The 14302-nt window shown below is 38.7% G+C and overlaps 1 protein-coding gene across 3 annotated transcripts in view; it reads left to right on the top strand.

Moving 5' to 3' along the window:
* Nucleotides 1–14103, top strand: part of TEC (tec protein tyrosine kinase) — a 43597-nt gene extending 29494 nt beyond the window's left edge. For 2 of the 3 annotated variants that reach the window (XM_079305571.1, XM_079305572.1), the window contains 15 exons: nucleotides 287–368; nucleotides 2106–2234; nucleotides 3516–3556; nucleotides 3982–4163; nucleotides 5085–5150; nucleotides 6941–6995; nucleotides 7155–7234; nucleotides 7766–7899; nucleotides 8832–8906; nucleotides 9659–9830; nucleotides 9993–10209; nucleotides 10738–10802; nucleotides 11727–11845; nucleotides 12175–12332; nucleotides 13001–14102. In XM_079305571.1, coding sequence (XP_079161697.1) covers nucleotides 287–368; nucleotides 2106–2234; nucleotides 3516–3556; nucleotides 3982–4163; nucleotides 5085–5150; nucleotides 6941–6995; nucleotides 7155–7234; nucleotides 7766–7899; nucleotides 8832–8906; nucleotides 9659–9830; nucleotides 9993–10209; nucleotides 10738–10802; nucleotides 11727–11845; nucleotides 12175–12332; nucleotides 13001–13078 — 1653 coding nt within the window. In that variant the 3' untranslated portion in view covers nucleotides 13079–14102. Of the gene's footprint in view, nucleotides 1–286; nucleotides 369–2105; nucleotides 2235–3515; nucleotides 3557–3981; nucleotides 4164–5084; nucleotides 5151–6940; nucleotides 6996–7154; nucleotides 7235–7765; nucleotides 7900–8831; nucleotides 8907–9658; nucleotides 9831–9992; nucleotides 10210–10737; nucleotides 10803–11726; nucleotides 11846–12174; nucleotides 12333–13000 lie in introns of all 3 variants that reach the window. The other variant, XM_079305573.1, reaches the window with a different exon arrangement.
* Nucleotides 14104–14302: the final 199 nt, after the last annotated feature.

The raw sequence follows: 14302 nt of genomic DNA, 5'->3' as shown, positions 1-14302 counted from the left end.
TTAGAAAAAAACACAGTAAAGAATGAGCAAAGCAAAGTGTGAAGCAAGTATTTTAAGGAATGCTGACAAGATAATATACCATTATAAAATTCTCCCTAATTCTCCTGAAAACTTTATATCTGAATAATAAACCTTAATAACCTTTCCAGTCTCTGTGTTTTGTACCTGAATACACTAATTTTGCCAAATGTAACCATCATTTGTCTTGTTCCATTTCCTCTTTAGGAAGAAATGAATTAACATTATGAGGTGAATGTATTTTGATTATTTCTTGTCTCCCCTCCAGGTTGTATATGATGCTAATACACTTTATATTTTTGCACCAAGTGCACAAAGCCGGGATCAGTGGGTGAGGAACCTGAAAGAAGGTAATTGGAATTGCTTATACTTAAACTCTACAATAGGCAGATAGCTTTGTTTGAGCTGTCTGCATGGATTGGAGTTAACTTGGTTCTGGATTTTGGATTTGTGACCAAAACAGTGTTTAAAACATGCCAGTATACAGGGATTTTCCTTTTTCCTCATCTGCCCCCACAATGAGTAGAATGGGGATGGACAAGAGACTAGGAGGTGACACAGCTAGGACAACAAGGCTGGACTGACCAAAGGGTATTCCAGGGCATATAAAGTTGTGCTCAGCAATAAAATCTGGGGTAAGGAAAGACAGGAATTAGGGTTTTATCCTTCCCCATTGGCTGCTGCACAGGGGCTGGCTGGATCCCACATCTCTGCTTGTGGAAGGTGGTGACTGATTTATTTCTGGGTTCTTTTCTCTCTTTTGCTTATTAAACTGTCTTTATCTCAAGCAAAAAGTTTTTATCTCTTGTTCTTTCTATTCCTTCCCCCATCCACTGGGTTGTGGTGTGGGTGAGTGCGTGGATGTGTGCTTAGCTGCTGGCTAGCATCAACCCACACCAAATTACAAAAAAAAGATGGTAGAGTTTCTGCTGCTTATATCCACCAATTTTAATTTTTTATTAGGCCAACTCATTGCTTGCATGCACAGGTACTGGGAGCCCCAAATACTCAGACTGATCTAGTTTGATTTTGTGAAGTGCAATTGTAATCAGAATTTGACTCTGCTTTTGCACAAAGAGTTAATAAGTTTATCCAAGCTAGTTGATGGCATCACTGAAAAGTTTTTTTTTGGATTTAGCTAGATTAGAGGTACCTCTGCTGAGATGTGCTCAGATAGTTGCTTTCACAGCGAGTAAAGGGTTCTTTTATTAGCCTCTTAATGCCCTCTCTCACCATCAGATGCTCACATTAATTACAGATGGTCTGTAAAGTAATAAGAAATTATTTCTGGGCTGGGAATCAGAGAGCAAGGAGTGACCTCTGAAACTCAGCCAGCCCATAGCATGGTTTAAGGAGCATTCCAGGCCAAAATTGTGAATTGTGCCACTGAATAGAGAGAAATACCAGCTGTCTTTTCCTCCACAACACTGTTTGTAGTTGAATTTGAATCACTAGCAGCAGTATCAAAGGAGGAGGCAGAGCTTCCACAGCCCACACAGCTGCCTGACTGATCCCAGTGGTGCAGGGTCTCCTTCCATAGATGCATCAAACCCCTCCTAGGATGGATTGATGTTGGGGGATGTTTAGATACAGCTGGGAGCTAAGAAAGCAGCCTTTCTCAGGCTGCTCAAGGACAAGAAATTATAGCAATGATTAAACACCTGCTGGAGACGTGATGTTTTGCAGAAAGCATGGTTTCAAAGAGGGGTTGCCTTCTTGGACCAATGAGCCTTTCCTATTTTCTATCATACAAACTACCCTATATAAGTGTAGTGTGTGTTTATTTAAAGTTCTCTTTTGTTTCTCCATTACACAAAGAACTATGTTACATTATCCTTTTTACTGCTCTCCTATAGCTCAAATGCAACAGGGGGAAGTATGGCACTCCCTTCTGGAATAAAATACTACCTTAGATAAATCCTCTGATTGTTGTATCACCTCCATGCAAACTTACAAGAAGAGAAGCTATGCTAAAGTAAGGCAAGCAAAGATGATACCTCATGTCAAAGATATTGTAGTATGCATTAAAAGTTACCCTCTTGCAGAATTTTTACTGTATCTTTCAATATACACTATTTTTCTTGTAGAAATAAAGAACAACAGCAATATAATGGTAAAATATCATCCTAAATTCTGGACAGAGGGAATTTATCAATGCTGCAGGCAGACAGAAAAATTAGCACCTGGCTGTGAAAAATATAGTCTTTTTGAAAACAGTAAGTACATATGTTTTCTTATTAAGTTCTTCTGGCGTATTTTTCTGCTTTTTGATATGATTCTGTCATTGCATCTGAATGCCATGGGTGTTAGGCAAATTTGTAGAGCAGAGTAAGTCACTGATACTGTACCTAAAGTAAATAAAAATTAATAATCTAGTATTATGTAAAAAATAGAAAAGCAAATAAAAATTAAATTAGCAAAATAAAAATAAAATAGCAAAAAAATTTGGAGAAATCTGAAAGGAATTATTGAAGTGGCTGAATTTTGTTTGGTTTTTTTTCTCCCATTTGAAATTTATTTGACCAAGTGTTTATCTCAGACAGAGGATAAAACCTTATGGTGAAAAAGATTCAGCTACAAATCTTGTCAGCTCTTCAGTTATTTATTAAAATCTCTGCATATCCATGTGAAAGAATAATAACTGCATTGCATTCAGTGTTACTACACCAAGGCAAAAATGATGCAAGAAGGTTTCATGTATTTGCATACACTGGACTGGGTTTCTTCAGAGGTTTGTAAATGTTCCTGTCCTGAATCTGGATGAACCAGTATTGTCCAACAAAGGATCTAGTAATTGTTCAGTCCTCAATTTAAGGAAAATTCTGTAGTAGGGAAAGAAATTGAGCCATTGTTATGTCCCAGTTAAATCTGTGGTCCCCAATGGTTTCTTATGTCTGCACAGACAATCAGAGGGACCTGGGGATTGAGTTGCATTAGAAGACTTGCAGAATAAACAGGTGGCTCATGGCTGATCTGATTCAGCAAAATGAAAAGCATGATCTATAGCTTAACCGTTTTAATGTGTAAAAAAAGTAATGCAGGAGAAAAATAATTTTGGATCTGAGAGATGTAATAAGAAAATACATACAACTGTTATGCATTATTTAGCAAAGGAAGGGTCAGGGGGTTTATGTTTTTTAAAAGGGCAGATGTTAATACCAACAGACTTTTAGATCATAATGATGAGAACACTGCTTTATTTTCTTATGCCCTTTTTATCTCTATCTCTTTTTTATTTCTCATACAATTTTGCATCTGTGTACTGGTTCAGAGCTCTCTGTGGCATGCTCTGCTGTGGTATAGATGTTGCCAAATCTGTGGTAGTTTTAAGCACCTATAGCTTAATTGGATTTGTCCTTGCTTTCTGAATTTCTGAGCCATACTGAAGGCTTAAGATATACAAATATTATCTGAAATGTTAACCTTTTATTTAGTTTTAAATTTATATCTAAATGAATAGGTATAAATCCTCTCCTGTGTGGTTTTTTTTTTTTTAGATGTAATGAGATTGTCCTCTTCAATACCAGAAAAAAGTGTGGTAGGTAGAATCTTTAAAATATTGACTAGATAATTACTGCTTTTTGAAAAAGTGCTTACATTACTCAAAATACTGGAGCAAAGGTCTGTTTCTGTATCCATCAATGGGCATCATGCTCTATCTCAGGGTGAAAAAAATCCCACTGAAATTTAGCTGCACCTATTAGCTATATCTTTACTGCTGGTGGAAGATGTGGGCAAAAAAAAAAAAAAAAAAAAAAAAAAGCCAGGCAGCTTTGGCAGGGCTGCAGCACAAGCCAGCCCCATGCATGGCACCTGTGTGATTTGCTGCCACAGACCCCAGCTGGCCCCAGGCCACCACAGGACTAGCCCAGCTTTTGCCTCCAGGTGTGATGGAAAGGGTGAGAGGGGTGCAAAGATGGAGCAGCATGGGATGATAATTCAATAATGTTGTGTTGTTTTCAGAGAAGGCCTCCACCACCTGCTCCTCCAGTTGAAGAAAATGGGAATGAAGAGGAGGAGACAGTGGTAGCAATGTATGACTTTGAACCTACAGAACACCACGATTTAAGATTGGAGAAAGGTGAAGAATATACAGTGATTGAGAAGAACGACATTCATTGGTGGAAGGCAAGGGACAAATACGGGTAAAAATTAGTTCCTTATTTTTTCTTATTAAGTTCATAAGTCTATTTTCTTATTGTAGAAGTTTATATTAGCTGTGTGTCAACAAATAACTGCATTAGACCCGACATCAGGCTCAGGCTTTGAAATCTGATCCATATATTCTCATGCAGAAACCGATTTTTAGAAGTGCAGTACTTGATTGGGGGGCCTAAGTGCAAAGACAGTTGCAGAATTGGAAGCCTTTCCAATTACACTACTTTCCAATTTTATGGTTCCCCAATTAAAGCACCAGCCATCCTTTAAAACCTCACTAGACTGGTAAAGTATTCCCACTTCCCTGGGGAACATGTCATTAGGGAGCAATATGGTTAACATTTAGTTCAGCAGGCTCCAACTTCCAGACTGCAATAATTATAATTTTATTTAATAGCTGGATCATTAGGGACAATCTTTGAATAAGTTGAGAGAGAATTGCAGTGAGATGCTGTAATGACTACAAGTTCACATTCCCTGTATTAGAATTTTCCCTGCGGTTTCAAAGATGAAAGTTTTCATATTTCAATATTTATCAGGTTCCTGCCATATGTTATGGGTAATTGTGAGTTATCAGGCTGTGCCAGGCTCCAAACATATTTCCCATGACTGACTGAGACTTCTGAGTGCAGAAGAGTGACAGAGCGTTACTCACTCTCCTTTGACACTTCTGCTGGTTTTCTTGGACACTTCTGCTGCCCATGACACTTTTCTAGGAGTTCTGAAAGTTTATGTGGAAGCCCTGATGCAGAAAATTGGTTTCTGAATAATCAGTAGTAGAGTGGATGGATTAGTAATTAATAAATTACATTGAGAGACATCTGGTAATTAGCAGAATGAAACAACTGTCTTCTAGGCATGCAATTTTACATGTTTTCACTCAGATGATATATTCTGGATTTTTTTAGGAAACAAGGATATATTCCAAGCAACTATGTAACAGGAAAGAAGTCCAACAACCTTGATCAATATGAGTATGTGAATGCTTGAATTAAAATTTGGAATGTCATAAAATGAAACCTATGCTTCAAGAATGACAATGTGTTTTTAGCATTTTGAAAGCAACTGTTCACATATGGTAGCACCTAGAGGTTGAACTTAAACATCTAAAATAGGGTTTTTGTTTTTTTTTTTTTTTTTTTTTTTTTTTTTTTTTTTTTTTTTTTTTCAAATTCTCCTCATTGGTTATGTTGGGGTTTATGATATAGGGTCAAGTCAGCAAGACAGCCATCAGGCATGTAGTATTCAGGCTATAATGGTTAAAGCAAAAAAAATCCCTCTTAACTTTCTGATAGACAAAGGGAAATTTTGAAGGAAATTTAGCATTGTATGTGTACTGAATAATGTTTTAATAGTAAAGTGACATGTAAATCCAAAGTTTGTAGGAGAAAACAGAGGCAATCACTCCAAATAATATAAAAGATTGGATATTTTGGAAGCTTTAGTTTTCAAGAAAATATGTAATTTGATGCCTTTCAGGTTTCAGTGGATGCATGTAACTTAACAGCTTTTCTTTTTTTAAAATGCTTTTTCCAGTTGATGTTTAATTAGGGAGCACTTATTTAAGAACATCAGGGTAAAATTTAACAAAATCTCCAAACCTATTCTGGATATTCAAACATCATTATAGGATGAACTGTTGTGCCTGGGAATTTAGGACATACTTCATGACTTTTAGATAAAATGGAGGTGTAAGAAAATAATAAATAAAACCAATTTTCAAAGCTACATTAGTAGCTCCAAAACTTTACTCTCAGCTACATATTCATATATACATATAGTTCATGGCTCCTACTTGCCATGTTTTGACAGAAGGCAGAATTTCATCTGGGATTTTGCCCTTAGCTTGACTAGAGGGAATTCTTTGTTGCTTTCTCATCTTAGAAACTCTTGCTATGAGCTCTGCTCAGCTCTGGGCTGGGCTGCAGGGCTGGCAGAAAGGGAAGGAAGGAACTGGACTGCCTTATCTGGTCCAGCCACTTTGTGCTTTTACCACCTTGGGGCCAAAATTCTGAGTCTCTGCACAGTCCAGGGAGCATTACTCCAGGTCATGTACCAACTGCAAGAAACCACTATCTCCAGAACAGTCAGGATCTGATTAAAGGCTGCTGTGCCACTTCCCTGCTTGGTTACTGTAATAACAGCATAGCTCAAAACAACTCCACCACACCAGTTGCAAACTGCCTGGTGTTCCTTTTCTAATTATTCTCTGTGATTGGCTGACATGCCAGTGCTTCTGCAGCTGCTTTAACCTGCCCATGCAGCACAGAGCTCAGAGATGTGCAGCCACGGCACTTCATTCATAGTTTCAGCCTCCCCTTTGCTAGGTGGGTCCTCCCTGGGAGCCCAGCAGGATGGGGACACTGGATGGCAGAGCAGTGTGACAGCCAGCTCCAGGGGTGGTTTGACTGGTGTGCAGGCAACTGCTTCCCCAGGGCTGCCAGCCTTCCCCTTGGGCTGCTCTTCACAGCAGCTACTGCCATCAGCCTGGACATGTTTGACAAGTCTTTTTTTCCAAAAACCTACATCAGTTCTCTGAGTTTTATGGGCTTTGTTGGGATCTCCTTGGATTTCTTTAAGAGCTTTTTATGGGGTAGCTCCACAGTGTAGTAGAGACTGATTTTTGCATGTTATCAAAGGTTAAATTCTTGATCTTCATTTATCATTATATTATTTAATCTCTAGCTTCAAAATACTTTGCTTAAAGCAGTTTAGGTAAATCATGCACCTTGGGGAAGTTTTACTTACTGATGTTGTGTTGCAGGTGGTACAGCCGAAACCTGAACAGAAGCAAGGCAGAGCAGCTCCTCAGAAATGAGGTGAGCACATCAGCCTTCAGTATCAACTGTGAAATTCACTTTAAATAGCTGCTTTAGTTAAAGCAAAGGCTTATTTTGGCAAGTGCATATCCTGGAACCAAGTGAAAGATTTATGCTTAAAACCAGTTGCTCAAAACTGTCAATGTGCCTGTGTTTTAGGATAAAGAAGGTGGTTTTGTGGTGAGAGACTCCAGCCAGCCTGGCCTGTATACTGTTTCCCTTTATACAAAATTTGGAGGGTGAGTTTCTATGGCATCTCTGCACACCTTGTATTGTCTGAATCTGTTTGTATCTGTACCCAAATGCATTTGCTGGGGAAAGCCAGGAGAAGGCTCAGTGAAGAAACAAAAGCTGCTGTGATAGAAAAGATGGGGGACTAAAATGGGCTTCTCAACTCCATTAGATCCCATTTGGTTTAATCCAGTGTCGACCTTAATCCCCACCCAAAGGAGGTTTTGCTCTCCCACCCCATTTGGTTTCTTCTCTCTTCCCAACCTGCATTTGTGTCTACAGGTGTGAGCTGGACTGGGGAGCTCACTGGGCTGAAAATTAACCTTTTCTGGGTTAATCTTCAACTTGAGCAGTGAGATGAAGGCGAGTTGCCAGTGCTTTGGATATTTGATATTCAAGCTGTTCCCAAAGTGTGTGGTACTGGGCACCTGTGCTGGCCCTTTCACTTTATTTTCTTGTCAACGCGCTCCTCTTAAAAAATTCACAACAAATGACATGATATTATTACTAATTTTTGTTGTTGTTAATTATTTTTCCAGGGAAGGTTCATCAGGAATAAGACACTATCATATAAAAGAAACAGTGACATCACCAAAACAGTACTACCTCGCAGAAAAACATCTCTTTAATTCCATCCCAGAAATAATTGAATATCACAGCCATAATGCAGCAGGTAGATGGACTGGATTCTTTCTGTCACTTAAGGTTGATTTGAAAAGGAGTTTGGGATATTTTATTGTTTTCATGAATTTTGCGGGGGGGGGGGGGGGGGTTGTGGATCTTTCCTTGAAAGCCATTTTCTTGAAGCCATGAAACTGCACTTTCACATTATTTCAATATAGACAGTAATTTGAAACTTTGTGTTTTGTTTTGTTTGTTTGTTTGGTGGGGGTTTTTTTTGTTTTTTTTTTTTTTTTGGTTTTTTTTTCTTTTTTTCTTTGTGTGTTCGTGTATATATATATGTGTGTGTATATATATATATACACACACATCTATTTATATATATGATATATAAAATGTTACTACCCCAGAGTAACAGGAGAATAGTTGTATCAAGTCAGGAAAAATTGTTCCTTTAGCTCCACATAATGCTTTTAACCCACAGTAGATGGATAGGGATGGTACTTCCCCAGAACTCTCTCCAGGTCTTTGCTTTTTACACCTGCTGGTCACTGCCACTTGAAATAATCTAACCTTCCCATACAGCAAACAGTTGAGGAGAACTGTGTTGTTCAGAAAATCCCTACTCCAGATCCATAGCTCGTGGCTGTTGCTGGTCTCTGCCCACTGTATGATGGAATGGGGGGAGTATAGGAATTGGATTCAAAGCACAGTACTAATATTTCTTTTTTCCAAATCTGGTCTGTGTATAAATTTCACTTATGAGCTATAGTTTCCAGATCTTTACATCAAGCTCAGATGGCCCAGCATTTCCTGATGACATTCTAGAAAATACACCCCAAAAACATACTTCCATTTTTCATTTATTACAACTGATTTTTCTACATGTTCTTAATTGGAGTCTGCAGTGAGCAAGAGGCTGAGTTGCTGCCTGGTGCTGTTTCAGAAGTAAACTGTGTCTCTTGAATTATCATTGAACCTCAGGTCTCGTTACCAGGCTGCGTTACCCAGTGACCCCAAAGAAGACAACAGCCCCAACAACAGCAGGATTCAGCTATGGTGATTGTCTCTTTTGTTCATCTACACATATTCTAGTGATTTTTTGTATGCTGAGATACTACAGTGCTTTCTAAAAGCTCTGAAAATACCTGATTCTGTGGTGTGGTAGGCTATATGAACTTAGGCTGGTCCAAGCTGTACTTTCAAGACCCCTGCACAGAGTATCAGCATGCAGAGGCACCAAGGCTGGTGGTGTGCCAGGGACTGTAGTGAGGAGAGGCAGAATGTGCCACTGGTGCTCCAGGAGAATTTGATATTTTCCTCCATTATTTCTTCATGGATATCTTGAGCTCTGCCTTATTAGAGAGCTGTGCCTTTGGTTCCTTCATTAGTCTCCAGACTTCTGACTCAAACTTGACCCTTTGATCTTTGTTGAGGGGTTACTTTTTTAAAATATGAATTTCAAATAGCCATTTTTTCAAGCATGGTGATATGAGCCATTTCTATGCATTGGCACAACTTTCTGTGGTGGCATTTTGATGAAATCAAATCTGATAGTATCAGTGTGTAATTACTGGCCTCAGGAAAGTTTGAATTTTGACTTATGTGTTAGTCAGGAGTTGCTTAAAGGTCATGTCTACCTAAAAGTTTGTTTTGTGATGTGTTGGAAGAGTTCAGTTTTCAAGTTAATTCTAAGATATTTTCTACCTAAATTCCTTAATTTGCTGCTAGTCCAGTTTCCTTTTCCTCTTCCTTATCCTCTGCCAGCTCAGCAGGTCCCTGAACTGTTGGTGGATTGTTGTGTTTTGCAGAGAAGTGGGAGATCAATCCCTCAGAGCTGACGTTCATGAGGGAGCTGGGCAGCGGTCTGTTCGGCGTGGTGCGCCTGGGCAAGTGGAGGGCTCAGTACAAGGTGGCCATCAAGGCAATCCGGGAAGGGGCCATGTATGAGGAGGACTTCATTGAAGAAGCTAAAGTCATGATGTGAGTTGTGTGCTTGGCGCTTTGATTTCCAGTCCTAGGCCTCTGATGCTGTACACTGGTTATAAATAAATGCTGGGGGAGGTGGTATTTCTGCAGTTTTGTGTGCTGGAGAGCTAGCACTGGGTGGAGGAAGTAATAACAACATGATCTCAATCTTTTCAGGAAGCTAACACATCCTAAACTAGTTCAGCTGTATGGTGTGTGCACACAGCAGAGGCCCATTTACATCGTGACAGAGTTCATGGAGCACGGCTGCCTCCTCAATTACCTGAGACAAAAACGGGGAGTTTTGAGCAAAGACACTCTGCTTACTATGTGCCAAGATGTGTGTGAGGGAATGGAGTACCTGGAGAGGAACAGCTTTATTCACAGAGATCTGGTAACATCCCATTAGGCAGCATACTCCTCTTTGAAATTTTTGTTTTTGAACATACCTATTCCTTTTTGAAACAACCTGCTTGCTTGAAACTGCTTCTGTTGTTGCAGAAAATTGAGTGGCTCTTTACAGTCTAGTCAAGTCTCTAAAACTGCTCTGTACAGAAAATCATGAGAGGTTTTTCTCTCCCAAGAAAATGCAATAAAATCTCCCTGAAATTCTTATAAATAGTAGCATTTTGTGCTGATATAATAGCCTATCTCCCTTCTGTGAGAAAGGTGCCATTTTCACCCAACATTAATCCCTTGAGGTGTTATTTTTTTTTGGTGTTCTTTTACACAAGAGTATAGTTGTGAAAATGGTGCTATCAAGAGAAGATGCACATGTACTTATTATAATGAGAATACACCACTGAATTTGGTAAATGGCTTAACTTTCTAAGCAATGAAGACAAAGACCTGATTAGATTGCTGTAATTTGTCTGCAAGAGACTCCAGGTTTTTCATCCAGCTCTAACCATTCCCCTTGCAGGCTGCCAGGAACTGTTTGGTGAGCGACTCAGGAGTGGTCAAAGTCTCAGATTTTGGAATGACAAGGTATGTGTGAGTGTGCAAAGGTATTTATGGGCATTTGGAAAAATTCACCTTTCCCTTGTACATAGCCCAAAGAGAGCACAGACCAAGTGCAATTGCATACAGGAATGATCTTTTTTTGACCTCTCTAGGGAGCAGCCTTCGATGGGGTTTGTTTTTGCCTTTTTCTAGTGCCTTCAATGCTTGCTTGTTCTGAGTTGATTTCCTAACTCATTTAAAAAAACAGCTTGAGTTTCAGAGAGCTGAGCTGCTGCAGAGATAATAGTTAATTTTGATAAATAGATGTTAGAAAGAGGCTGTTCAGTGAGCTTGGGATTCTCTTGGGATGGATGGTTCAGAGTTGTGCTGGCTGAAGGGCTGGGAGATGCTGAGATCTAGAGGGGGGTTAATTTCCTGCCCTTGTTAGCACCTGCGTGGGTGATGTGTTGGTGAGGCAACTCTTCCAAAAAGGTGTTAAAGCACCGTGGTTTGGCTTCTGCCACATCTCTGTGTTGCTGAGCTTCTGTGTCCCCTGACAACAGAACTCGGACTGGCTGATGAAAAACAGAACATGAAATTTCCTCTTTTGCCTCATTTTCTCTCATAATAGAGATGTTTAGCTTGCAGTGGCCTAGATCTGTGTTGTATAGCTAATACATCCCAAGCAAGGACTCTGGGGTGATATGAAAAATAAACAGAGCTGTGGCTGAAGCTTCAGTGCTGCCCCAGGGAAGCTACTTCATCATGTGATGCTAACACCCTTGGCCATTAGGTGGCAATATGAGCTTCTAATATTCCAATCCAAATCTAAATTAAAATTTGCAGGTTTGGAGGCTAGTAGAAGGATTTAATGTCTGTATTTTTTTGGTTTTGTTGTGGTTTGTTTGTTTGTTTTTTGTTGTTTGGGGATTTTATTTTGTTTTTCTTTGTTTGTTTGGTGTTTTTTAGGTATGTCCTTGATGACCAATACACAAGTTCTTCAGGGGCTAAATTTCCTGTGAAATGGTGCCCCCCAGAAGTCTTTAATTACAGCCGATTCAGCAGCAAGTCAGATGTCTGGTCATTCGGTAAGATATTTATCAGGGAAAGAAAGTGTATTTTTTATATTTTATTAATAGCAATTAAGCTCTGGTTATTGGGAAGGATTCAGGCACCTGAGAGGAAGCTCAGATAAACCATTTGCCATGGTTTTATTAGTGATAAAATTCCACAGGCACATTTAGTTCTGTTTTTCATTTAAACCCATACTAGAATAAGACATTTTCAATGATGACACATGCAAAAAGTGTCTAGAATATGGATCTCAAACTATTTATCTATCAGAAATCCTGAGTCCAGGGCTCAAAATAAACACATATGTTTAAGAAGCTAATTTTTTATTTTCTTTTTCCCCCAGGTGTTTTAATGTGGGAAGTATATACAGAAGGAAAAATGCCCTTTGAGAAAAGCTCTAACTATGAAGTGGTAACAATGGTTAGCCAAGGACATCGCTTGTATCGGCCCAAACTGGCCTGTAAGCAGATGTATGAAATGATGATGATGTGCTGGCAGGAGGTATATATTTATATATTTTTTTCATTGGGTTTTTTTTGTCTTTGAATTGAAATAAAAGTTGATCTTGAAACAGCAGTTGTCTCTCCTAGAGCAGCATTCTGAGTTCATCCAGGTCTCTCAGCCATTCATGTGTTTATTCTTAAGACAAAAATCTCCTCCTGGTTTGCAGCTCAACTAGAGCTGTGATAAGATAAAGCACTGAACAAATTTCTGTGAAATGAATGGACTGTCAGATTAAGTATGTGAAGGCATTTAGTAAAAAAAAAAAATCATTTCTCATTTCAGAGGTCAGGAAATAAAGTTGATATAAAAGAGGCATCCGAGAATGACACCCAAAATTCTTAGGAGCATGAACATCTTGCATAAAGAAAGATTGGAGCAGTTCATTGGGGAAGGGTAGGAATGGGGAAGAAAAATAAAGAAAGTGTAAAACTATGCAAAATAATGAATTATATGAAGAGTGTAGTCCAGCAACACCTATTTATGCCTTTTTCAAAGCATAAAGGTGTTGCTTACTGAGATTGTGACACATCCCAAAATCCAGACAAGACATACCTAATGAAATGCTAAATTCCTTGCCAAAGAACGATTATATGACCAGTAATTTATCCAAATCAACACAACTTCATTGATTTCTGATCACAGCTGTGCATGCTTTTTATTTTTAGAAACCAGAGGAACGCCCGACTTTTGAAGAGTTGCTTCATGCAATCCTTGACATTGCTGAGGGTGAAGATGCTTTTTGAAAAAAGGCAGCAGCAGCACAAGCAGAGGAAATAAGGCACTTCCCAGAGATATGTGGCTTCATAGTTTCTTTTTAAGGGCTTGATCCTGTAAGCTGTTTGGTGCTGCTAAGCAGTGTGGAGAACCACTCCAGAACAAGGAGAGTTTGACACGATGTTTTGAAATGAACACCGTATCTTCAGCAATATTAGCAATCTCTGTATTTTCTCTGAAAAGTTAGCATTACATAGCTGTAAAATTGAGTTCTTTATGGAGGGAGAAAATGTGGCCAGAGGCCAGGAACCTCATTTGCATTTTGTGGGTTGGGTTCATGTACATACAGTCCAGGTTTTGGGGTTTCTCTTTACATGGGGAGTAGTATTAGTAGTGATTTGCATGCTTAAAAATGGAAGGTATCTATAAATAGCTTTTTACTGGCACTGAAATGTTTCTGGAGATCCTCCAGAAACATTATTTATCTTGATTGATGGGCATTTATCAAGAAGATGAAATGCTCTTCTTTCATTTGCACACAGTAAATTGTTACCAGCACAGCTCTCAGTTTGACATAACACTCTAAAAGCTCTGCTTTGTGAGCTGTGATATACCTGGAGTCATTGTAAGCTGGGTTTACCTCCCATGCTTAGTCTTCATGTTACTAATGAAAAATAAGTCCAAGATTAAGCACAACTTGCTGTCAGTGAACCATAGTACCATGTTTTGGATTAATTATAAAATAATTTATATGCTGTATGTATTGTAAATATATAAATTGAATTCATTTATTTATACAAAATGGTGAGTATTTGTCTTGAAATGTTCAAGCACAAATTTGTCCTTCCTTCACTTAAACACACAATTCTATACAGGGGGGGTTGTAAATGAAAGAATTTCCTGAGTGTGTTTAAGAAAGGATCCTGTTTCTGTCTCTTGTCTGTACATACAGTGATCTACCCTTTCTGCTCATAACAGAAGATACCATACTGCATGTGTGTGTAAATAAACTGAATATTAACTATTGTTTGGAACCAACTAATTTGTAGTCTATAATTTACTGTCAATGTGTCCTAAGTCAAACTAATTGTTCACATGAATATGGCATTATGGTAGTGCATGTATATATGCATATATGCTCATACATACATATGTATATATACACTCTCTTTCTCTCTTTACAGGTATATATATGGTAGAATGAATACATATTTAAATGAATTTGGTTGTGATGAAATGTTCAGCATTATCTG

This window comes from Erithacus rubecula (genome assembly GCF_903797595.1).
Source record: "Erithacus rubecula genome assembly, chromosome: 5".
Taxonomy (NCBI): domain Eukaryota; kingdom Metazoa; phylum Chordata; class Aves; order Passeriformes; family Muscicapidae; genus Erithacus; species Erithacus rubecula.
This window is presented reverse-complemented; position numbering and strand designations above follow the sequence as displayed.